The 27057-nt window shown below is 35.4% G+C and overlaps 1 protein-coding gene across 1 annotated transcript; it reads right to left on the reverse strand.

Moving 5' to 3' along the window:
* Nucleotides 1-4061: 4061 nt before the first annotated feature.
* Nucleotides 4062-25978, reverse strand: LOC142335568 (uncharacterized). The gene is made up of 5 exons (XM_075384107.1): nucleotides 25922-25978; nucleotides 17492-17734; nucleotides 16173-16589; nucleotides 12644-12879; nucleotides 4062-4297 (listed from the first exon to the last, which is right to left on the reverse strand). The coding sequence occupies exons 3-5, from the start codon at nucleotides 16382-16384 to the stop codon at nucleotides 4062-4064; spliced, it is 684 nt and encodes a 227-aa protein (XP_075240222.1). The 5' UTR covers nucleotides 16385-16589; nucleotides 17492-17734; nucleotides 25922-25978.
* Between the last annotated feature and the right edge of the window lie 1079 nt (nucleotides 25979-27057).

A 27057-nucleotide genomic window follows, 5' to 3' on the forward strand; every position in this document is an offset into this window, starting at 1 on the left:
CTTTTTTTCAAGATTTACAATGAAATGTGAGTGTTTCAAGTTCTTGGCCAGGTAGTTCAAGTTTTGCAAGAGATTTCAAGATCATGCATGTTTTAGTATCGATTCACAGGGTGATCTCTCTCCCACATTCTTTGCGCTGTCAAACTTCCGACCTGAAAATAAGGGTTTCTTCGTTTTAACAAACGTTTACCTTCTGTTCCCACACTAAAGTAGTGATTGAACATACAGACACACACTTTTGGTCACATATAGCCACATAATAGCATGCCATTTTCGGCTATCTTCAGGCACCAGTTTTACCGAGCGTCTTTGATTTGTGAAACTCTCTGTCACAGTCAAGATTTTTCCCACTCTCCAACAAGTTTCCATTTGAATATTCTCCTTTGCATGGTAAGCTTGACTTGAATGTTCCCTTTTTCAATCTCAATGGAGGGTCAGTTGTTGCTTTCTCCCGAACGGACTGTATAGACAAGGCATTTTTTCGCAGAGTTGCTGGCCGCTGACAGTGCCATGTTATACGTAAACATACTTGAATTTTGCATTACGATTTCGATTTGCAGTACGTATCACCCTAATTTATTGTCGAGTTTGCTTATATTAGCGATAATCAAATGGTCGTTTTGCTAAAACAGTTTACTGGTCTCAGTGTCTCAGAGAAAACCCATTTGCGGCGCAAGAAAGGAATTAAGATATAAAAGTTGAATCTCCCGCCCTTCGATAAGAGAATGAACTACTGTATTCGCGGGTCGAGAAATTTTCCGAAAGTTATGTAAGAAATGCGCTGAAATGCGCTGATTTCTCAAAAAACTCAGCGCAAAAACCTTACATAATAATGCGCTGAAGTGTGCTGAAATGCGCTGAAATTTTGCAAGCAATGCGCTGAAAATTCAGCGCAATTCTTACAAAGTTTCAGCGCATTTCAGAACATTTCAGCGCATTATTATGTAAGGTTTTTGCGCTGAACTTTTTGAAAAGTTGAAAAATAAGCGCATTTCAGCGCATTTCTTAGCTTTTGCATGAGCCTTTTTAGCTTCTTTGAAGACTAGAGCCGGTGCATTACTGTGCTCCATAAAGAGCGCACATGACCTAACCATTAAAAGAAAAAAACAAAGACCCTAAATAGCTACGACTAATGCGCGAAGGGGTCACAAACAAGGTTGGGGGTTATCACGCTGAAGAAAGAAACTGTTAAACATATAATTGAACATCTAAATGCACCAGAAAAGGGACACAGAGAGGGGTTGGGGTTATAGCACTGAAGAGAGAAAGAAACAAAGCTTTGCAAGAGCCTTTTCAATTTCTTTGTGGACTACAGACGGTGCATTACAGTGCTCCTGAAGGAGAGCACCCTGACCTAGCGGCCAAAGAAAAAAACCCCAAGATTATTGCGCGAAGGGGTCACAAACAAGGGCGTGGGGTTATCGAGTTGCGCAAAGGGGTCACACACAAGGGCGGGGGTTAGAGCGTTGCAAAAAGAAACAGACAAACATATAAAAAAAGATCTAAATGCACAAGAAACAGGGCACAGAGAAGGGTGGGGGTTCAAGCGAAACGAAACCAACGAGTGCAAAGCGAGCAAAACACGAAGGAACGAGCGTGAAAGCGAGCGAATGAAAAACGAAAGAGCGCAAAGCGACCGAAACAGAAAGTAGCGAGGATAAGTTCTAACTATTTTGAGGATAAGCAACTAATAGACTATTACAGTAACCAGAAAACACAAGTATTACACAAAAAAACACAGTGCTCAGAAAACACAATTAGTTCTACTGTTAGAGATTCTTTTCAAGAATTTAACGAGCCGACAGCAAGCACGTATAAAAAACGAGCCGGAGTCTGACCATGGCTGAGTGGTGTCTGAATGGGTCTGATCGTGGCTGATTATAGTCGGGATGGGTCTCATCATTAACGCGCTCCTCAATCTGAATACAATTTCTCAAAAGTGCTTAATTTTTCTACGGAAGATCTGAATTAGCGCTGATACTTTGCATGGAATGCGTTGAAATTTTATTGTTTTTGCGTTTTCTCGCAAGAGTGTTGAAGTTTTTTACCGATGTGCTGAATTAGCGCTGAATCTTTGTAAGAAATGCGCTAAAATTTTTTTGATTTTACGTTTTCTCAAAACCGCTGAATTTATTTTCAGATGTGCTGAATTGGTGCTGAAACTTTGTAAGAAATGCGCTGAAATTTTATTGCTTTACGTTTTCTCAAAAGCGCTGAAATTTTTCAACGGATGTGCTGAATTTGCGCCTAATCTTTGCAGGAAAAGCGCTGAAATTTTATTGTTCTTTTGTTTTCTCAAAAGCGCTGAAGTTTTTTTACGGATATGCTGACTTTCCGCTGAAATCTTGCAAGAAATAAGCTGAAATTTTATTGTTTTTACGTTTTCTCAAAAGCGCTGAAATCTTCTTACTGATGTGCTGAATTTGTGCTGAAATTTTGTAAGAAATGCGCTGAATTTTTTTTTGTTTTTACATTTTCTCTGTATATCTGAAATTTTTCTACGGATGTGCTGAATTTGCGCTGAAACTTTGTAAGAAATGCGCTGAAATTTTATTGTTTTTTCGTTTTCTCAAAAGCGCTGAAATTTTTCTACAGATGTGCTGAATTTGCGCCGAAACTTTGTAAGAAATGCGCTGAAATTTTATTGTTTTCACGTTTTCTCAAAAGCGCTGAAATTTTTCTACTGATGCGCTGAATTTGCGCCGAAACTTTTGCATTCAGCGCATATCTTACATAATTTCAGCGCATTTCCTACAAAATAATGCGCTGAAATGGCGCTGACATCTCGATCCGGTTTTTATAATTTGAGATTTTTGGGCACAACGATGAACAACCTTTGAACATATGGGAGTTAACAATTCACGGGATAAGAGTCGGGGTCTTTCCCATTATAGACGCCACATGGAATTATAGCCCCCCATTATGGTATAATTAACATGATTGGGGGGCTATAGGTTATCTGATCACTAAGCTGGGGGGGGGGGGTGGCCTATATTGGGAAATACCCCAGAAATGAAATGCAGACGATTCCGTTAAGTCATCATATATAACACTGAGCGGTTTTTTAAGTTTGCCAGTGGCTACGAGTTTGTCCTGTGTTAGTCATCTTTGTGACCCAAACTGTGTAAGGTTTTGAGTAAAGTTAAAGAAATAACGGCAGCTTTAAAAAATCAAAAATATGCGTTAGGGAAAAATTGGTTCATACGAAAACTAACTTGTTCATTACTTTCATTTTATATACAAAATTGATCTTCAAAGTCCAAACTTTTCCCAATTTTATTTTGTCAATTATAGCTAAACTCTATAATTTCATCCCCAATCGATCATTAGTTTATCATCAGAAACCATCAGAATTGATTTTTAGCTGGCAATAGTCATAGACAAAATCATGTCCTGTTTTTTCGTCGCCTTTTTCGATTCGAAACATCAAATTCTTTCTCAGAACCACAAAATTATATTGCCGACTCGTTTTGTGATGACCTCTCAAATGATCCCGCGCTGCTTTTGATGGAACGTAGTGAAATTTGTATCTATGTTTAAAAAAAAGAAGAAATTTCATCAAGGTTTGTTTCATGTTCTCTGTGGCCCAATAAAAAGCACATAAAGCTAAAATTTGCCCCACAAATCTATAACCACAAGCTATAACTGGGTCCATTCTGATTCGCCCCCAGTGTTTTTTATGGCCCCAGTTACAAATAATGTATTGTTATATAGCACAATACTATGTAAAAAAATTAGCACTTGCACTTAGGGGGGGGGGGGGGGTGGTTGGTTTCGAAGCAGAATAGATCTCTAATTTAGTGTAGAATCCAGCCTATTGCGATATCAAGATAAATAAGTTCAACTCATGTCATATTCTCTCATGCTTCGAAACAAATTGGGGATCTATTCTGTTTCGCAGCCCCCCCCCCCCCCCCCCCGCCAATGTTTTTTATGACCCCAGTTACAAATTTGTTAAGTAGCACGTTACTATGTACGAAAAATGCACTTGCGCCTGGGGGCCATAAAAGATTTATGCTTTCTACGCGGGGGGGGGGGGGGGGGGCAGAATAGATCCCAAATTAGATTACTACTTTGGGCATTTTTGACAACTGTTTTGGCTCATTTTCTTGTTCATCTTGTTCAAAATTTGGCAACATTTTGCTGGTTGTCTGAAAAAGATCTCTGCTTGTGACTCGCTGATCTGGATTCTCTTTCAGACATGGTCTAATTAGTTGTCTCATTCGAGGCTCCGCAGAGGACAAAAGGCTGGCCAATGATCTCGTAGAGGTCACGAGGGCTCCCGAGTGAGATTTGGCTAAAATCAAAGACATTAAAAATCACAACAGGAATATTTAAAATAAAAGTGAGAAACGTGAGAAAAAGTTTTTATCCGTTAATTTCAGATGTATTTTGATAATTCAGAACTTTTAAACGAGGCCACTGAAATAAAAAAATTACCTTTTCTACCAATTTCGCCCATTGTTTTGAAATATGGTTCCATCGTTATTCCGCCGTTTCCAATACTGACCTAATGGTAGAAAAATCTTTTATTCCTATTCCAACAATTTTAACTGTGAACACCTTGACCCGGACGCATAAAATTAAGAGGAGACACAGTTTGTTCCATAACTTTTGGGTAAAAATGAGCAAAAAAAACGAATTAAATGAATGTAAATGAATTTCTTATGCCATTTTAAATTTGCTTTATAATACGCGTGAAAGTTCCCCTCGAAATTATTAAATACGTTAACCATAAGATTGCAAATGGGCAAGGGTTGGAAGGTAGTATGAAACAATTTCCTATAAACAATATTTTTTGAAAACTTCTGTGGGAACAAATAGGCTTTTAAAAATTTAACATAACCGACTAAACGTCGGAAGAATTGCTCTTGAACGACTAGTGGGAGCTCTAATCAATTGCAACCTGCTTCAGTCGGGGGGGGGGGGGGGGGTGCCTAAATGGGACTAAGAAGTTCTATAGTGGGCTTCAAATAACCGCATTAGAGGTTAACATATACCACTATTACCATTTAGTAAAAAGTGACACCAGTTTCGGCGCACTTTTCATTTGACTTTTAGTATTAAATTGCCGCCAATTGAGTTCAGCTGCTTGAAATTGTGATTGAGAGGGAATTTCAGATCACTCGAAATGCAAAATGTCAAGGGCGTAAAAGTCACTCGAAAAGTCAAAATTGTCACGCAAAAATTTAGCATAAAAAAGACACACACGTTTACAATAATTGCTATGAACTACGTTCAAGAGCAATTAATAACAATTCTAGTATAAAAAATGAAATCAACATTAACACAAACTGGTCTCTTTCAGTCGGACTTCTAAATGAATGATGCTAAACTATATTGAATTATTTCTACATCTTTACCGAATTAATATAATCAGTACCATTAGTTTATTGCTTTGAAGCTTTAAATTAATAACAAGAAATCTTCTTTGGTATTAGCCAACTCGTTTAGATTAAAATATCTTTACTAATTTATCTTTTTGTAAATTCAATTTTATAGCCTTTTGTTTGTTTTTATCTGCGAGCTCATAAAAGGCCTCTCACAACATTAACTCTTATCTCGTTTCCCCACGGCATAAACGACTCTCACACCAAATACTGACAGTTATTGAGTTTTTTCCAGGAACGTGACTTCAATACGTCCACCAGTGATTTACTTTTATTCCACTAGAAGATAATTGTGGATTATCAGCATTAAATATCATGCCATAAGGGATTTAGAAATCTCATCTATGAAATTACTCAGAAACAACAGTGCGTCATTAATGGGACAATATTGGGACATTAGTGGTACATCAGCAACGCTAGTGGTGCATTTAAAATTTTTTGAGTAAATTAAACGCGAGTTTTGAATATCTGCAGTTGCAAAAAAAGCATCAATTGCAACACAAAGGTTTTTCAGAGGATTATTTAAAACAGTGAGGCTAATAGTCAATGTGACCGCTGTTAATCAAACTATGGCAGCAACCATACAATCTTTTAAATTCGATTCGTGAAATTATTCTCGTATCTACCCAAGACATTTTTTCAATTGCTCTCTCAAACGAAATCTGTAGCCCTTATACTAGTCCTGCTGGTCTTTCATGAGAAAAAATTGCAAAAAAAAGATGTAAGAACAGCCGTGAGTGCGTTGATAGCGGTGCAAACAGCATTCACTTCTAAAAACCACAAACCGAACAGCGTTTCACCGCTAAGTTAGCCCAATTTTCTATTGTTTCAAATTCTAATGAAACGATGTAAGATTTTCGGTGAGTGCAAATGCGCAAAAAGCGTCTAAAAACATCGTTTTACAGCAAAATTCACTAACACATGCACATAGCTGCAGTAGTGGTAGCAGAAGTCGTTTCTAGTTCTGATTTTATTGATCTAAAAGATTTCTGCTTAGTACTCTGAAGTTGCAATTTATATTGAATAGTTTTGCCCGGCCAGAAAATGGAAGAACTTTAATTGGGATTATACTGGTTGATTATACGCGATTAACATTTTTGAAATCAATCGAAACTCATTGTTCAGTATCCTCAATGTATGAGAAGTCTTAAACATTAAGCAATTTTGATGTAGTTTCTCTAGAAAAAACTATATTTTCAGCGGTGAATGCGGAGAGATAAAAAATTTACCCCTAAAAACCACGCAACTCACGTCAATTTGCCGGTAAAAATCACTATTTTTTGCGCTGATACTATGTAAGAATTGCAATTTTTACAGGTGAAATATTTATTTCGCTGCTTCTTGTTGGTATCGGTGTTTTTTTTCACTACTTAAGCGACGATTATAAAAATAACTACTAAAAAACGCAAATCGTACAAAATTTCAACAAATAAGTTTTCCATAAAGTTTCCTGAATCAGATTTAAAATTACCAGAAATATCAGAGAAGCAATTGACAGAGGGCGCATTGTAATATGAAGCTGTTGATATGCAGGGGGTTCAAACCCATGTACGGCATTTTCTTTATTTTATGAATTGAAAAGAATCTTACAAAACGCATCGCTTTCAGCGCATTCATAGCTAAAAGATGCGGGCACTTTGCGGCGAATTTTTTTTAACGCAACGTCATGCACCGCAATTCTCACATTAATTTTCGACAAAACCTCGACACAGGTTGCTAATCTCTAATTAGAATATTCACCGATGTTTTTGACGATATACAACTTCAATATGTGAAATATGGTTTATAGAGTTTTTTCTTCTCAGCTCTTTACAAAGTTGTGCCCGAAATGTTTGCTTAGAGCGGCTATCATCTTGCTAATAGTCTGCGACTTTTTGTTTTGCCAGGTTTGATCAAATACATCTAGAAAACCTGGACAAGAGTTCGTCTTACGTTATGAGCAAATTACCGACTACGAATGGATTATTCAATAGATCATTAGGAGAGAATGGTCTCTTTGGTTAATTGTTCTCGAAAAAAGTTTTGACGTCATTATCAGTGCGTTTTAATTTCTCACCAAATTGTTTGCTTAACTTGTTAGCGCTGTTTAAGTTGGTGAAGTAAAGTTTTTTCTTACAAATCAAATAATTTGAGTTGTATTATGGTGCTGTCTTTTTTAAGAGATCTTCACACAATTTTGATGGTTTTTGAAGTCAACTTAGAATACTGATATTTCGTCTCACCAGTTGCTCGAGCAAAAAAACGACTGCTTTCCCGACCAACTTTTTTTACTCATATTATGAATTTGAGTAGAAAAATGGCGTTTGAACAAAAGTTTGCTTTCTAAATGTCTTCTATTTTCCGGCAATCTTCCGGATATGTTATCAAGAAGAGAAATTTTTAGTTGGGGTGGTCTTGTATGCCTTATCTGTACCCCTCCCCTTTCACCACACACTCAACCCCATTTCTTTGCCATCTTCGAGGCGAGTAAAGATTACAGGATTTTTCCATTCTTGCGTGATTGTGGTCAACAGTTAAATTTCAAAGAGAGGAACCCAAAAAAAGTTGATCTGAAGTGAGGAGATTGAGAACATTATGTCAGCCAAAATTACTAAATAGAAAATCTCTTTCGATGAACACTAATAAAAACTTCCGAAGTGCAGCAAGGAACAGCCTGGGTTGACAGAAAGTTCTAATCATAGAACTTTCATATTATATAATTGATTTCATAAACCAAAAAAAGTTTTTAAAGGTTGGTAAAACTACAACTTTATCATAAATTCCAGTCACATTGAAATAAAAATAGTGTTCAAATACCCTGAAAACTAATCGACAGTAGTGCGTTGAGCTGGACCATACATGTAAGGGAGGCAGAAAAGTTGATATAACGTTTTGCGTAGCGATAAAATAACGTTTTATTGTTGATTAAATGTGTACATGGTGAAAATCGTAAATGGTCACTTTTATTAGCGTTCCGATCCATTAAAAAACTGTTCTATAGCAGAACGGCACTCCTACTGAGGGTAAGACACAGCTAAGATTCAGAAAATTGGGTCAAATTTTTTTTGTCTTAAATCAATTTTTTTCTCGGTCCTATACAAAAAGTGTCAAATGTATTCTACCGGGGATAACGTATTTGAAACACGGGTTTCGAGAAAAATTAATCAATAGTTGTTTCTTAAACGTCTAAAACCTAAACTATGTGTGAAACGATTAGTGGGCGCCAAGAAAGGTGATAATATAGCCTTGAGAGACTTCTAGCTTGGTGTTTACAATATTTTATACGATTTTTTCCTTGAAATAAATCTTTCCACTGTCTCCAGTCACGTTGAACGATTCAATAAACGTTTTTTTTTTAAATTTCATTTTGGATACATCACGTGTCACTAGGTTAGTCGGCACTAAAAACGCTAACAAGTTACGCATTACATTAGAATTTGCTGTTAAAAAGCGCTTAAATTCATTTTTGCTCTATGAAGGTTTTTGACAACGAATTTTCCATAAAATAATGCAAAAAATCACATGAGGCTCAGATTAAAGTTGACTGTATAGGATTAAAAATTTTCCAATCTGGCAGTTGAGATCTCTAAATCTTAGGTTGCAAAAATTTTTTTTATAAAGTTCTATGACTACAAATTTTCAATAAAAACTGTATAACTGAAAAATAATTTTTTCCAATTTTTATCTTTTTAATTTTTAAACCACACTATTTGTGCTTTGTTTTAGCCCTGTTAATGATTTGTTAATGGTTCAAGTTTGTTAGTTTACAACTTTTATACTATGATTACAACTTTTCATAGAAGCCAAAATATGAAGTTGTAATTTTACAACTTTTTGAACTATGGGGTCAACCCGGGAGAACTGTTGAAAAAATGACAACTGTCATAATACTATCAGATTTATTTGAGAAATGAGTAAATGTGTCGAAAAAAGAACTTAATATGAACATTTAGAACAATACAACTAGAGAGATTTGGCTGATTGATTGATTGATTGATTGAGACTGATCCGAGTGAGATTTGAAAACAAGTTACCATTATAAGTAGTTTGCAATCATTACCCTGGAGAAAGACAAAGCTATTTTTCAAAATTACGAGAACCGTTTTAGATTGAGGTGGGAAGGCTGGCTAATAAAAAGACAGCAGAAAACGAGACAGTTCAACCTCTGTTACGGTTTTTGTACGATTACGGAAAAAACTTAGTTGCTCGCCAACGAAGTTTGTAACAATTACTCCTGTTGCTCATTTTACTACTCGAAGAGGAGCAAGGGTTTTGTACAGGTTTTTTTAGCTTATTATATCTATTCATGGCCTGAACTTTTAGTGCTCTCAGACGAAGTTTGAAGCAATTATTGTACACATGTAAGTCTTCTCTCTATACAGAATTTCTACTTAACGCTTTTGGTCTTTTGTTCTAGAATATTCTTTGGCTTTTTCTGTAATTTTTCACACTTAGTTCTTCATTTTTGAGTGATCTAAGTTGCTCGCGTTCCGAAATATAGTTAGTTTGGTTTATTGTAACTACAATTTTAAGCTACACCCCATCTAAAATAAACTGCCTCTGTCTGTCGATCGAGATCAACTCATCCAAAGTTGGTTTCGGTTTATGCATAGTGTTTCTATTCTTTAATTGATTTTTGTTTTCTCTGATGAGCATTTACTTTTAGAGTACTTAATTTTCTGTTAATATTGAGTAGATAGTAACCTCTAAAAATATTTGAAGACAGAAGAATATATTGAGATGTTTGAACACTTTAAAAGAACCCCTCACAAACAACTACAACAAGTATGATACCCTTATTGCTCATCCACCTACCTCCCCCAAATCCAGCTAGCACATCTACCCCCGCCTCTCCCACCTAGCTATTTGTTCTCCTCCCGACTTATTCTCACCTTCGAGCCTAAGCCCCCAGCTCCCACCTACAAGCATCACCTGAAAACTTTGATGGCTTTTTGAAAACTTTTCATAGTTTTAGGCAATGAACTTCTTATTTCCACTATATCTTTTCATTTTTTAATTGCTCTCAAACGAAGTTTCCACCAATTATATTTTTCCTTTGGTGTTTATACGACTCCAAGAGGAAAATTGGAATGCTACTGTTTTTTTAACGCAATGAGGAGTGTGATACCTCTTGCTGTGGAGGTATGTAATCGAGCTACAAATCCGCTGTAAATTATCTGAATTGGAATCCATGCGCGAATCCAATGTATTACTAAATTGTGTATTACCACTTTTAGTTTACTCTGCAATATTGCTACGATATTATGACGGCGTGGAATTTCCTCTCGAATCCAAATAGGATTATTCTGATTGCAAAACTGAGAAAATTGAGAACAACTGAATTATGAGAAATAAGTTAGCAGAATGAATACTAACAATTTTGATAGTTGTGAACAAACTAAAAAGTTGACTTATTAGTCGGCGGAAAAATGAACTTAAGTGAAAATATGATTAGGATGGCATTTACGAAAACAAGGGCAAACTTAAAATAATTTAGTACAAATCAACTAAATTTGGTACAACCGTACCACCAGGAGTAATGGTGTTACGTTACACAGGATTTTTTTAGCTGATGCAATTTTTTTTCATGATTTTAAAATTGACTTCTTTTTTTTCAAACATTTACCCCTCTTTGACAATTACTCCGTTTAACATTTACCTTGTTTTTGAAAATTGACCTTTGTTTTCGAACGTTGGACTTTAATAATAGCTTTGTTTGTAATGTAGACATAGCAGTTTAATATAATTAATAGCATAATAGTTTTAAACTTTGGCCAATTAACGATGCTTGCCCTTGAGCACCCGTGAATTCTCTGAGAGATTAAGCCTTTGTAGCCACTAATTATACAATTCACCAAAACTGCTGCAGCGACGTTTATTCATTTTGTGAAGAAGAAATTTTGGAAGGGTCATTTGACCCCGCCTCAACCCCCCTCACCCTTCTCCGCTCCTTAACCGCTCGCCTCCAACCAATTCTCCAAACCCCCGCCTCAAGTAATTTAGCTGTCTTTCCTAAACCGCAGCTAGCTATTGAGGGAGCAACTTCTGACCTGTGGCTTGACAGCAATTTGTTGCCTGAAGTTCATCGGCTACATTTGATTACATTAAAATTCAACAAATAATTGGAAGAATGTCACTAAGATAGAACAAGTGAAATCCTTGAAAGACAAAAGAGAACAAAATTTTGAATGATAATTTTCTGAGTGCGTTCAGTTACGTATAATTTTCAACGTCAACTTAATCCCTGAATTTTTAGTTGTTCTTGAACGAAATTTGAAATCATTATTCCATTTATGCGGTCATTCGGTTGCTTAAGTACTTACTAAAGAAACGGCTTGAACTGGTGAGACTGAGCATAGTGAAGCTTAGTGAAGCTGAGCTTGTTAGATGAACAGCTCATATATTCATAACAGCTTAGTGGCTTGAATGAGCTAAGAAATCCTGCCCGGGCCGAGGATTTTGCCCAAAAATAACGGGGAAAAGAGTGTAAAGAGTGTTAAAATAATAATTTTACACCGTTAGTGGTGAGCCCAAAACAGTTTTCTGCTGATAGTTGTCTCAAGTGCTCCGAAGCAAAAACTATAGCAATTATTTTGATCCTCTTCATCTTTTTTCGTTCTTTTTTTTTCTAAGACCAATTTTCGTCCGACTGACAAGTTTTCGTGACTTTTTCTATTGATAAATGTGGTAAAAATTTAAAGCCCTAGGGCTCTGATTTGCTGAGGCGCGCTCTTAGAGCGTTACTAAGCTCTAAAAATGCAGTTCAGTAAAGCCACCGCGGCATGCTTGCGGAGACAGAAATTCACTGTTAGTCCGTGGTTTTTATAAGTGCTTATTGAGGTTAACTCCTTAAATTTGAGCCGACTGCAACGGAAACCAACCACTCGCCTTAACTCATGAGAGCAATTTTCCCGAGTCGGTTATTAATTGCTCTCAAAAACAGTCTGTACCAATTAAATTAATCCTATTTTTTACGAGAATTTCCGCATGAGCGATTTTTCATCTGACCCTTTCAACTTTTTAACTGTTTGTCCCCAAAAATGGGATTAACAGGTAAAGACTCGAGAGCACTAAATGACTGAGCAGCTCTCTTAGAAGCAAACGCTTTACTAGTCTCTAAGTATGCGATTCAGCAAAATTAATTTGAGGAGAAATTTTTATGGTGTTAAGGTGGGTTCTTAAGCTTAAAAGTTTGACCCCCTCATTTGCCACTCCTAACTGTTTATTTAGATATACAGATTAATTCACTCAAAATTTTTGTCTTAAAAAATTACCTGCTGGTTTTATCCCAACTGAGCACTGTAATATAACCAAACCCAAAGAGTACACATCACAAGCTCCTGAATTGTGGGGGCGTCGTTTGATTAGCTCAGGTGCTGCATATGTACGGGTGAAAATGTAATCTGTCTGGTCGCTAACGTATCTCGCGTTTCCAAAGTCACATAACTTGAAACTGTAGAGTAAGCTGGAATCTTTATTCTCCCCAAATTGCTCGTTGGAAGTATTCAATCTAGACAAATTATTTGAATTTGTGTACTTGACAGACAACTGAATAAATGAAAACTATCAAAGAAAAACGAAAGTAAATTAGAAATTAAAGATGGCGCAGATAAATTTGTAAAGTTTTAAATTTGTCAGTGCAGTCGTCGGAGTCTGCATAATCTTCCAGAAGGATGATCTTTTTGATGATAATCTTTATTGCTCTTTCTGTTTTGGTCCCAGAATGAACCGAAACATGATATATATCTTGTTAAGAAACATACAAAACCATGATCAATCTGACCACGATATCGGCAAGGCACATGGAAAAGAAAAAATCTGTATTTAGTTGAGTAATGTTTGCATTGTGATCAACCAACAAAATCAACTAGGGTGGAAGCAAGACAACCCCTAACATTAGCAATGGCATTGCAAGGCATATTAAGTTGTAAAAATTAAATAGAACTATTAAACAAGACTCAGCACCTTAACCTTATTGTGGGATTCAGCTTCAATAAAAATCCAAATTTATTGGAATTGTAGATTTTTATCGATAATTTTAAAAAAAACTCCTGGTGGCTTCCTCATTGAACAACAATCGTGCTCATTTTTTTTCAAATGGAATAAATTTTCAACTGAATGTCGGCTCATCGTGTGTATAGCACACACCTTGGGACTGAAACAGGAATTGAACCTGGAAAATCCCGCAACAAGAGAAATTTCTTATAATTTTAAAAATAGTTTTTTTTTAATCTCGCTCAAGATTTGTTTACCAAATTAGATGCAAATTTTTCGATGAAGTACATAATTTCAATTTGTTCTTCATTTTTTGAAATTTATGCTCTGATAAAGACAGCTGAAAACTTTAAGACATTGAACTTTGTAGAATTTCTATTAGTACTGTGATATTTTTATCCAATTTCTTGCTTAACTGGTTTTCCGCCTGATGCCTTGAGCTTTTCCACCTCGAAACTGAGATAAATAGGTAAACCCCGGAGGGAATTAAGTGGTTGAACAGCTCTTGTAGAACCTTACATCTTCATTGATTACTTGCATGAATGACCACTAAAGTTGAACTATGCCAGAAGGCGTTTGGTAATTGTTTCCTTAAAAAAGCATAAAGATTTGTAATCCAATTTCTTCGAGATTATTTTAAAAAACGATCATAATTTAAATAATTATAAGAATTGGCATTTATTATTTGAATTTGGCACCAAACCAATAATACATAACACGTTTAGAAGCAATTAATCATTCATTCATCTTTTTCTTAAGAATGTTTTCAATTTCAAAATGCTCTTAACTCAAAAAAGTAGAGTGTGTTTATAGTTAGGTCACTTTTGATGGTGAAATTGATATTTAAAGCAATTATTTGCACTTTTAATCAAAGTTTGTGTAAAACTCCTCAAACTATTTTCCTAGAGAGTTGAAATGAAAGTTTTCACATTTTCTACAATCAAATTTTCTATTGTGATTTTATAGAGCAGCCAATTGGTTTCGCATTCCAATTATATAGATGAAATTCATCATAGTTGCAAGAAATAAGCAAATTTTGAGTGGCACAATTACTAATGTTTACAGCTAATAATTAAGAAAGAATTGTGTAAAATGAACAAATGAACGATAAAAGTCTCAACTGAGACAGTTTATTGCTCGAAATAGATTGAGAGCAACACTCAAAGATTGAAGGGAGAAACATATTAATTTTTTCAAAAAAACAAATATGTAGGTAAATGAACCTGTGTTTTTGGGGGTTAATTTATGGAGTAATTAAAAAGTATATTATCCGATCAAATGAAAATTCTTTTCCCTCTGAAATCGCCTTTATGTTAACAATTAAAACTCGTAGAGTTTCGGAATGCTAATAAAGAAGAAGGTACAATTATCACAACAACAGGGAGACTTTTCATAAAAACGAATCATAAAAGAATAATAAAAAACGCTTACAACTCAGCGATTAGAAAATTTTCCCCTGGCAACCTAATTTTAGGCGATTTCATGAGATTTTATGCCTAATAGTTTATTTGCAAGAGAATCATTAAAATTTACTTAAAGTTATCTAAAGCTTGAAAATAGCATTTTATAGTTTTTTTTTACCGTATTACAAATATTTATATGACAACACTGGTCACTCAGTTCAAAAGTACCACTGGGAAACATACTAGGAAGCAAAAAATGTGTTAAAGTCATGAAAATTTTGGAGCTGCTTTGGAGCTGTTTAACATTTAGTGCGCTCCAATTAATGCTTCGAGTTTAAATTCGTCATTTTAATAAAATAGATATTGTTTTCAAAAAAGTTATATAGTTTTGACGTTCTAATACTGATATTTTACATTAGTGTTGACTTCATGCTTGCATAGGAGCCAGTTTACTTAAAATTATAATAATTTTTTGTGCATGATTGCTTAAACATTTCAGATAAAACTTTTCTTAATCAAAATTGATTATTATTTGTTTTAATGAACACTTTTGATTGCCAAAGATAACCTTTACGAATATCGAAAAATTTTTAGCAAAATTTCCGAGACCGAGAGGACCCATTTTGTGTCAGTTGATCAATGTGAAAACCGTTAAGTCCAGATTGTGATAAAATTGAAAAAAAAACATTTATCTATAAATTAGCTCTGCTTCGTTGTGTCGCTTATGCGATATTTTGGAACTCCTGACAAGAGTATGGAATGACAAAAATTGGCCTTCAATTCTATAAACAAATTGATAAAAAAAACTAGCTTTCCACTTAGCCCCACCAGTAGTGAATTTAAAAACAATAGAGGGCTAATATTTAGATCCTTAATTATATTATGACTATTGTTCTGTGTTAAATCAATCTAAACACAGTAACCAGTTTAACGGTAAATTTTAAGTCCACTATTGGGACGTCTCAAGAACAATTTATAGCGGGAGTGATGATAGAAGATGTAACAACCCACCGACCTTTCAGTTGAGCCAATCAAAATGGGAGACATATACCTCTTGCATCTGATTGGCTAAGAGCAGAAAATTTTGCAGCAACAATAATTTTCATTTTTTAATATGAACAAGTAACCAAAAATTTACTTTTAAATGACGCCAAGCCATAGTCTGATAAAAGTTAGCAAATTTGACGGAAAAAAAATTATAAGATCAGTTTGTTTTACAGCGGAATTCCTGGTATCATTAACAAACGATCTCAAAGAAATTAAACAAACGATCCCAAAGAAAATACAAACGATCTCAAAGAAATTAAACGATCCCAAAGAAAATACAAACGATCTCAAAGAAAATACAAAAAATTAAAAAATACTGTCACTTTTAATGGTTACATTTGATTAATTTTTTACCTACCTTGTAAAATTGCTTCTACTTTCTGTCGCAGCTTGTAGCAGAATATTTGGTGGCTTAATATCTCGATGCACTAACAGATGGTCGAAATGGAGGTGAACCAATGCATTTGAAATATCTACAGCCAACTTCACAACAAATTCTTTAGGTAATGACCCGTTTTTGGGCAAATTTTCCAATTTTTCATCCAGCGAACCATGTGAAACGTATTCCATAATTAAATAGGGCGAATTGTAAAGCGAATTTTCTATGAAAATGCCATTGCTAATATACTGCACAATATTGGGATGCTTCAATTTTTTCAGAACTGATATTTCCCAATAGCCAGGAATAGGTTCCCGTTCCAACTTTGTTTCCTTGTATATTTTCACAGCGTGGCATTTTACTCCTTTCAGAGGTCGGAATGTTAGATTCCTTTTCCTTCATTCAACATCTGTCACAATTCGTTACGTTCTAAAATTTCACTTTGTCACAAAAGTTCAATTTGCTCTAGAAATTTACCAGGATGAGGTGGACGACCCAAGCCAGCTCTGATCAGACCAACTGGGGTTGCGCAGGCGCGGGCGGGGTGGGGGTAAAATGAGACACTTCCACGGAGTTTGGCATGTTCTGAAAGGCCTGATCAGTGCTCCATTCAGAGCATTCACGCTCTGATCAGAGCAGAACCTACTGTCTATAAAGTCTGAGCATAGCTCCGCCCAGAGTCTGGATGGTCTGATTATAGCGCAGTATAGAGTCTGAATAGTTTAGTGGTATGATTTGGATAGTATGAACGGATCAAAAACTCTTCCAGAGTCTAGCAATTCTGGTCAGAACCCAGGGTTGTCCGAGAAAACGACCAGATTTCTGAAAAAGAGGGGAGTGTTTTTTGGAAAGGTCTACCCAATTATACCTGATGAATATCAAAGACCACGCTAAAGACTAAGTTTTGTTAATTGCTGGCACGTTAAAAATTCTTTTTTGTTTGCAGCTATGTTTCTTTTTACTGAAGAACTCAAAAACGTTCACATAAAATGACGGCTGTTTTTCGAAAACTATACATTATACTCATTATGACAGCTACTTTAACAGTTAAAACTGCCAGTAATGGTACTAGTAGGCAAACGGTTTGGGTCGGGCACAACCAGTGCTCTGATATCCTCGTGCATGATTTAGTTTGGCCTGATCAGAGCCGAATTCGGACTGGATGGAACGATATCCCCTTTGCGCAACCAAGTTAATCTGATCAGAGCTGACTTGACTTCAGTTTACTCTGTTGTGCCACCCTTATTTAAAAGAAAATTTTAGGACGAGGATCAAAACAGCATGTGAAAATTTGTGACAGTAAGTTAATTTAGTTCAAAATTTGGTTAAGTTTTGCAAATGTCCGTCACGATTGTCCACACTGCCTCTTTTTGAGCACCTGAGGAGATCAGTGACAAGGTACTGTCACTCTTGTTCGCAAATCCATCCAAATCGTCACTGTTGTCTACTGTTACTATTCATCATAGATAACTCGGTTAACTTAAGCTTTTTCATCGCGAACAATGGTGAAGCTATATGAGAATTGCTGACAATGCTGTTCACTAAAATGTCAAAACAACACCACGGTAAAAAAAAGTGCACTTTTGCCACGTAATATTCCAAATTATTTAGTTCGAATTCAATGCCGAATGAAAATTAAGAAAAAAAAAATATTACAATAATTAAATAGTTGACCCATTTTTATTATATAGTTGAACGGTTGAACAGTATCCGAAAATTTTTGCAAATTTTCTCCATCGTCTAATAATATAGCCTGGTTTTGCAATCAGTTTCATTAGAAAAGAAGCTATTCTTGTGCAAAAAAGTAGTCAAGCGGAAGAAAGAAACTTGGAATATGGCACAGGCGAGACCGGATGCTTATCTTGCAAGATCTTTCAAATACTGAAAAGTTGGCTAAATCGAAGCATGTTTGTAGCAAAAGAGTTTCCTATCCTGCAAAATTAAGTTTTTCGTAGGCTATCTGTCGAGATCCTGCTCTATCGTCCTTACGTTGCAAATGTTACTTTGCAAAATTGACTATGCTAACAATTGCTGAGTGAATTTTGCATTTTGCAAGATGCATGAAGAATTTTGCAAAATAAATCTTGCAAAGTTCTGCTAGGTTTGAAATTAAAATGTTTCAAGACGATGAATTTTCTTTGAAGACTTATTTTTAAGTAGTCATATTTTAGATAAATGCAAAACCAGTAATTTGCATCTGTTATCAAAACTAAATTTGATTTAACGTAAAAATACATTTACAACTGGGTGTCACCATCCATCAACTTGATGTTGTTGTACAATTAAGATTATGCCCAAGTAACCGGCTATTACGATTAAAATTATGATAATGTTTCTTCATTGTGCATTTTTGACAAAATTTATACTGGCTAATATTTACAAGCATTGATTCTGTGATAATAACAGTTCAACTTTTTTGTAACTGTGTAAAAAATGACGTAGAAACTGCAATAATCTTCTGAATAATGATTTTTCCGAGGCTTTAAATTATGTAGTTTTTCGCTTATCCTACCCATTCAGTTCATTTTTTCCAAATTAGAAAAAAAAACCATCCAATGCTGGTTGTGTTATTTATTTTTTATTTTCCTATATCTTTCCCAACAAATTTGACAAAGACTTGTAACAAGATGAATAGGCTATAACTCAAGAAATTATTTTAAATTGATTAAGCAAATTTTTCGAACCAATATGCGTCTACGGTCTTTCATTACTGTGCCATTACAAGTATAATTTTTTTTAATGTAAACAACCTAATTCTTTGTTTTTTTCAAGAAAAAAATCTCAATGAGCGAAAAGAAATCATCCCTCTCCGGCCTGTTAACGAGACATCAGCTAAATAAATTGTTCCCCAAAATCCAACACCAATGCAATTTCTAATACTTAACTTGCGAATATCCTTCGGAAAAAACCCATCTTCTATTTTTGGTCCGCTGTCATCGATAGAAGATTCTATATTTCCAGCAACGAAATCTTTTTCTTCATCGTGTTTCAAAAGCTCGTTTTGAGTTCGCACTTGATTCTTCACATTTTGTTCGGCTATTTTTCGAAATCGTTCTCTGTTTTCACGTTTCTTCCTTTCGAATAGTGAATCCGTATTCAAATGAAGGGCTTTGTATCTTTCTACGTATTCGATAAAGCGTGTCTGTTCTGAGTCAAGGCTCGAAAATCGGGGCGAATTGCAATTTTCGGGGTCAGATATATGGCTGCTTTTTAAAACCTTGTGAGATTTTGGCTGTCTTTTTTGCCGATTGTTGGAAATGCACAGATTGCCCATCATCAATACAGAAGAATTCAAAGTAAACAAGCCCAAATTTTAAAAAAAAACCTTGAAAAACTTTAAAAACAAAGAAGATTTTTAAACAGCTTTAGAAGCGAAAGGTATAACAAACTCTGTCTGTGTTAGTTTTTGATGTGCATTAAAAGATACGTTTTCTGATTTGAAGAACATCATAAACGTTTTAATTGAAAAGATAATACAACTTTCATTCGTTTCTCTTACGCGTGTACTCGTAAGAGTACACACGTATTTGAAATTAAAGAAAGTTGGACCAATTCAAAAATAATTTACTAATTGTAAAATGTACATTGCTATTGAAAAGTGTGAGATAAATTTGTTGTTTCATAAATCAATAAGAATATTCGCTGACTTGATATTCCCAGATTTTTTTAAGAAATTTAAGCCAGGCACCTTTTTTGAGCCAATCGTAAAGAGATCGTAATAAATTTTTCAACTTTTTTTCTCAATTCTCAAAAATCAGGCTAATTTAAAACAGATACTTGGGAGAGAAACATGAAAAAATACTAAACAGATTTTTCATAGATAAAATTTGCCATTTTTGAAACGAGTTGAAGCTGCCTAACATAAAATCATTAAAAATTCAGTGAAAAAAAGAAAGGTAAATGGAAGAAAACTTGATTGTTTTTCAATTGAAAACACCCAAGAAGACATTTATACTGTATTGAGTTTCTAGTTAAATCTTTAGAAATCTGTATTTACTAAGAAAAATTACAGGGATAGCTCACGTCTAAAGCAAAATGCTCAATTATTTCAAATTTCAAACTTTTTGTTTATAAAACTCTCGAAAGGAAAAAAATACTTCATGTTAACCTCAATTTTTCAAACATAATCTGTTCTATTTGTTTCACAATTAGAAATATTTGAAACTTCCGCGGGAGAAATTTTGAAAGACTGTATAACTTAAAATGTTAAAACATATTTTACAGTTTCTGTAAACTCGCTTCTGTTTTTCCTGTAATTCAGGATAGACTGTATCGGTCCTTTCTCTTCAATATCTTAAAAATGTTCATAAAATACATCTGCGGTGATCCTCAAATTTGGGCAGGCAAATTCATATGAAGTATAGGTTAGTTTGATATATAATAGATTAGCAAAGCAAGTATACATTCAAAACAGAAAAAGTTTCAGCGACAATAAAAAATAGTATGTAAATCGAATTGCAGATTCGCTATCCTTACGAATAAACACTTCTTTTGGGTTATCTTGCCGTTTCTGAACTGGCTTTAAAATACATTGCAGCGGTACCTGAAGATTTCTAAATTCAGACCAAGATTAGGGTAGAAATGAACTTCGAGAACTGTTAATGCCTATTCTCTTCCAAGATTGAGTTAAAATTACAACTGCTTAACATTATAAAATATGACATTCTATCATAACTATTACAGCGTGAAAGTAAACTCAGACATTATGAGTAAACACAAGGCAGCATCATTTATTTCTTAAATGTGAAGGCTCCTCGAGTAATTAACTGAAATTTCAAGAGAAAATAAAAAAGGGCCTCAATTGAAAAAATGCGCAATCGTAGTGTGGTTCTATGTAAACATTATTTATTGACATTTGTCAAATGAAGGAAGATAAAAATGCAAGCGAATAGCAAAAGTTGAATGTCAGCAAAATTGCAGAGCAATTCATTCAAACAAAATTTAACGGCACGTACAGCGGATTTGAAAGCTAGAGTGGCACGTTCAATAATACGGTTTAATGAGCAAAGTCGGGCAATTAGTTAAAAAATTGAAATAAACGATACAAAAATTTATGAATCAAGTCATTTTTTGTGAATCAATTCGAACTTAGGAAATTGTTATAACATCAATATAAAAAGGATTTCATTGGAACTGCAGTTTCGGTATCCTTACAAATACACCGCTTTTTTCGTGGATGATCCTGCAGTTTTTGAGCCGGCTTTAAAGGAGATTGTATTGGTACCTGAAAAGTTCTAATTTGAGATCAAGTTCAGGGTAGGAATGATCTTGGAGAAGTGTTAACATCTATTTCCTCCAAGATGGAGTTGAAATTACAACTGCTTATTATGGCATACAAAGAAAGTTTAATGGCAAGTACTGCGTATATGAAATTTAGAGTGGCACGTTCATTGATACGGTTTATAGAGCAAAGTCGAAATAAACGATACAAAAATTTATGAATCAAGTCATTTTTTGTGAATCAATTCGAACTTAGGAAATTGTTATAACAACAATATAAAAAGGATTTCATTGGAACTGCAGTTTCGGTATCCTTACAAATACACCGCTTTTTTCGTGGATGATCCTGCAGTTTTTGAGCCGGCTTTAAAGGAGATTGTATTGGTACCTGAAAATTTCTAATTTGAGATCAAGTTCAGGGTAGGAATGATCTTGGAGAAGTGTTAACATCTATTTCCTCCAAGATGGAGTTGAAATTACAACTGCTTATTATTATAATATATCAGAGTTTATCACAAATATTACAGAGTAAAAGTATACTCAAACGCTAGGAGTTAATTTAGGGCAACAGAAATTATTTTTTCGAGTATGAAGGCTCTTCAAGTGTCTAAGCAATGGTTAAGTGACTCTGCTTGAAGTCACTGAGAACTTCTGGCGTTCATCGTGAACCGAAGTGGTTCGAGATATTAGGCCAGAATTTCGAAGTGACTTCTGCAGAGTCACCTAACCATGCTTAGAACACGAACCGCGCACGTTTTAAAATGACGAAAGTCAACGAAATTCAACTTCTGGCTAAGTAGCATTTTTACTTCTGGCACTGCAGACTTTTTTGTTTTAAAATGTGCACGTGAATGTTTTAACAAAAATTTCAACCGAAAGTAAAAACATGGGCTTCAATTGAATAAATGCGCTATCATATTGCGCTTCTATGTAAACAAAATTTATTGACATTTGGCAAATATTAAAAAAATGTTGAAATAAATGATGTAAAAATTTATGATTTGAATCAGAGTTACCGCGGAAGTTGAGTTTTCAGTTTGAAAATTGTCAATGATATTTTACAACTGATTTTCAGCAGACCAAGGTGACATGTAAAACTCTCACCCATAGTTTTGGGGGCAGGCAACCGCATGTCGAATACGTTGATCCCGGGGAGATAATAAGCGCATCCCGGATTGAGAAATTGTGACGAAATAGACTCAAGAAGCGTGGTTTTTTGTCCATTTTCGTCGATTTCGTCGGTTTTTTATGTACGAAATGCCGTTTACCGTCGTTTTTGTCGGTATTGTCGGTATTTGATGTAAGAAGTGTCGACGAGCGTAGTTTTGTTGGTATCGTCGGTTTTTGATGTAAGAAGTGTCGATTATCGTCGTTTTTGTCGGTATTATCAGTCTCAGTTTGTTTTAAATACGAAAGAAAAAGAGAGAAATTAAGTGGCTGGTGGTGCAGTAGAGAAGGTGGATAGTAATATAGGGGTGGAAGGTTCGAATCCTGACAGGGACTGTCATTTCTGTAAGATTTTTAGAAGGACAAAAACCGACAATTCTTACGTTTTAATACCGACGAAAACCAATCAAAACGTCGATAAAAACGTAAGGGCTTTGATCGGTTTTGGCGAAATAAAACCGACGAACACCGACGATTTCTTATGTTTGATTCCGACGGAAATCTCAGCGCGGGATTTCGACAGTTCACTCTAGTACTGCACCAGAGACTGGTTCCTGCGCCTGCTGACTTATGAAAAAATCAGCTCTATTGTGTCATAAAATTAGTGCAGTTCTTGATGTTTTGATGGCTCATTATTGGAAATGGCATTTATGAATCTCTATTTATTATTGCCATGGAAATCGGAAATCTTGAGTGCACCAAGAAAATGTTAAACTGCGACTGAGTAAGCTTTGCAGCCAAGTGTAGTTGATAATAACAATACATATAACAAAACTATATAATTAATAAAATAGTTAAACAAATAAGTTCAAAAAATACCTAAATTAGAAAAAAAACAAAAGTAAATTTAATTAAAATGATATAATAATTAATTGTTAGCTAAAAATTTGGCGCTCTTTAGCGGATTTAACAAATGCATCTATATATATTTTTTCTACAAAAATTTGCATTTTTCATCAATAAACATCTGTCTTGATTAAGACCTATATCATGATATAGCCTTTACAAAAAGTAATCTTCAAGAAGTTTAATGACGCTGAAACCATTTTTTAAAAACATCTGGAGTTGGGAGTAGGAAATATTTAAATATTATTTATAATAATTATATATATATATATATATATATATATATATATATATATATTAATACCGACGAAAACCAATCAAAACGTCGATAAAAACGTAAGGGCTTTGATCGGTTTTGGCGAAGTAAAACAGACGAACACCGACGATTTCTTATGTTTGATTCCGACGGAATTCTCAGCGCGGGTTTTCGAGAGTTCACTCTAGTCTAGTACTGCACCAGAGACTGGTTCCTACGCCTGCTGACTTATGAAAAAATCAGCTCTATTGTGTCATAAAATTAATGCAGTTCTTGATGTTTTGATGGCTCATTATTGGAAATGGCATTTATGAATCTCTATTTATTATTGAGATTCATAAATGCCATTTCCCCCAACCAACACCAAAACTTGGATGACCACACACCAGATACAGGATCTTTCCCTACGTTGCAAGGCGTTTATTTCATTTGTGAAACTCTCAAAATGTGAACTATGGACATGGCGGTGTTGTCCACAATTCGGGAAATGGAAAAGGAGCTCAAGACAGTGGTGCCTCCGTGAACGGCGAAACTGGCGATTGTGCCCACAGATAGGGAAAAGGAAAATGATTTCAAGAAGTGGTGCCTCTGTGAACGGCGAAGATGGCGATGATGACCACAGATAGGGAAATCAAAACGGCTCGTTTTGAGTACAAATCAAGATGGATGGGAGGGGAGAGAAGTGGGGGGGTTGGATTTGTGACACGGGGGGTTGTTGGATTTGTGACACGGGGGTGTTGGATTTGTGACACGGGGGAGGGGGGGGGGGGTGTTGGATTTGTGGGACTTGGGGGGGGCGACTTCTGGCACGAGGAGAAGACTTTAATCTGCTATTATGAAAGCAAGCAACATTGATAAAACACCTGTTAGGGTCAATTACTGTCCATATTATGGTCATTATGGCTTTAAACTAGACTAATTTATGAGCGCAGGACTCAAATTCTGTCTCCCATTCTCCCCAATCATTAGTCATACATTGATTCCTACGGTTGGGATAGCAACCAAATATAATATATAGACGCAAGGTTGCCTGTTCTAGGAGACCTTTTTGTGTTTAAATAGACTGACAATGGCCAGCAGTTAAATTCGAACATCACAGAGATACATATATGAACAAAGTTTTTTTTCAGATTGAGGTGTTTTGATAGCTATATAAAGTCGAAGTTATTGCATCATCATCTCGCCAAGTTCAAATTGTTAATCGATAGTGGACCAACACCAACAACGACGAAAACATGCCACCAGATGTTCCTCGCAGTTTTTCGCAACAGATCAATCAAAATGTGAGTTTTATTGTTGATTTGATATGGGGGGGTCCTATTGGTCTTATCGGTCCGTTCCTTAAAACGTATTTCAGTTGCAGATCACTACAGGCACCACATCACTGAAGTGTTCTTCCTCTTCCCAGATGTGGAGCGGGTGTGCCACATGGTCAGTTCACAAAGGCACCACATCGCTGAAGTGTTCTTCCTCTTCCCAGATGTGGAGCGGGTGTGCCATATGGTCATTTCACGGAGACACCACATCGTTGAAGTGTTCTTCCTCTTCCCAGATGTGGAGCGGATGTGCCACATCGTCAGTTCACAAACGAGTTCAGAAATGAAAGGAGAAGATCCCGAAAAGAATATCCTGTTGAGGGTCAAACCCCCCCCCCCCCCCACACACACACACACATGGGTCCAACGGATACTTGTACTGGCTGGTCTTGGGATACTTGTTTAGCCAGGTTGCCACGTTGCCATTACTGGTTGTTCAGCCAGGTTGCCATTACTGGTGGTGTTTGACGGGTGGGGGGGGGGGGGGTTGGCCCTCAACAGGATATTCTTTACCCAGTACCAGAGATGAGAGAAGAACTAATTGGACTGAATATTTTCTATTGAAATGAATTTATTTTAGATTGTTCTTTCGTTATTCTCATTTTCAGAGTTCTCAAATTCAGAGTATTTTCATGCTGAGTTTTTTTCGGAGATTTTTTTTCTTCAGGCTGAAATTTTGTTCTGATCAGTAATGCCACAGTCTGATTTTTGTCTTGTAGTTCAGAACAAATTCAGAGAAACTAGGTTGTCCTGATTTTTTACTCTCAGCCTAATTTTTGACATGATCATGATACCTGGCCGTCCAAAATTCGGAACAAAAGTTATCATGATTCTGCGCTGAAAAAATAATTTAGTGTAGTCCGGGACACTCTATCGGTACAAACATCAAACAAATAAACAAATGGTAACATCAAAAACCTTACCAGTTTTTAGGTATAAGTCGTTAGGCGTCAGAATTTGGTCGATCAAGTGCTGGTCTTTGTACAAATTCTGGCAAATAACAGAATAATTAACATTCGAATCGTGTATCCATATACTTTCAGGTCAATTTCAAGAAGATGCCGGGACGATTTCCTTTATATAAAGGAACATTGTATTTCTCCTAATATCTGTAAATATTTCAGTCATAGTAAAATTTACAGAGATAGGCAGTATAGAATATTGATAATTACAAACAGAGAAAACTAATAATTTATAAAAACTAAAATATGGACCGAATAGAGAAGTCATTTATATTGGCGGGGAGGGACGACAGTAACATAAATTCAATACAAAACAGAAACAAATTTAATTGAAACTAAAAATGTTTCCAAGTAGTTGAACCATGTTGGGTTCTCTTCTCGTCCTTCTTGTATTCATTAAGAAAGAACTGCTTATATTTCTTCTTTGCAAGGACTGTATCACGTTGACAAATAATTTTTCGGAAACAAATTGTGCTGCAGAATACCTCTCTTAATAACACTTTTTCAATCAAATTGCATTTTGGTAATTGTCTGGGTAAAAATTTTTTTGAGTTCGCTCGTGTATATAAAAACTTATTGTTGATAATTTCAAAGCTGAGGTTGAGAAGGCAGGTTTATTTTAATTGATGATGACATGATAGTAAGTGGCAGCCCTGTAATTTAAAAGCAGCGAAATAGGTAGTATATCAAGGTTCTTTTTAAGATCTGAGGATGAGTCAAACTTTTCTGTGAAAAAAATCTTTGATGGCCCAACTCAACTGCTTTTCTAGTGGTGTTATGAGGGTTTTTGATTGATAGCTTCAACTAAAACAGAAGAATATTGAAACGTGACTGAAAACAAAAGAGTTCAAATTACATTTTTTGTGTACGGTGGGAATTATTTTCCTGAGTGCATTTATGCATTTAATGCCCTGGGCCATTTTTGACAAACGAATTTTTACTTGTTTCTGATATTTGAGGTCTTTTTTCAACTTAAACACCGAGGCCTTTGATTTCCGCCCTCTATTTTATAAATTGTCTCCAACTTTTAATGTCGTTTCGTCTTGAGGATTAGAGCTGCAAAAATGAAAAACTCTGTTTTTTCCGGATTGTTCTTG

The sequence above is a fragment of the Convolutriloba macropyga genome, chromosome 2 (assembly GCF_964194025.1).
Source record: "Convolutriloba macropyga chromosome 2, txConMacr16.3, whole genome shotgun sequence".
Classification (NCBI taxonomy): Eukaryota; Metazoa; Xenacoelomorpha; order Acoela; family Convolutidae; genus Convolutriloba; species Convolutriloba macropyga.

Excerpts from the sequence above, each read along its gene's own strand:
- LOC142335568 (XM_075384107.1), bottom strand. The coding sequence starts at position 16,384 with ATGGAATACGTTTCACATGGTTCGCTGGATGAAAAATTGGAAAATTTG. Across the intron at positions 12,880-16,172 it reads AGTAGAAGCAATTTTACAAG|ATTGAATACTTCCAACGAGC; the intron begins GTAGGTAAAAAA and ends TAATTTGTCTAG. Across the intron at positions 4,298-12,643 it reads AGTTGGGATAAAACCAGCAG|CCAAATCTCACTCGGGAGCC; the intron begins GTAATTTTTTAA and ends CTTTGATTTTAG.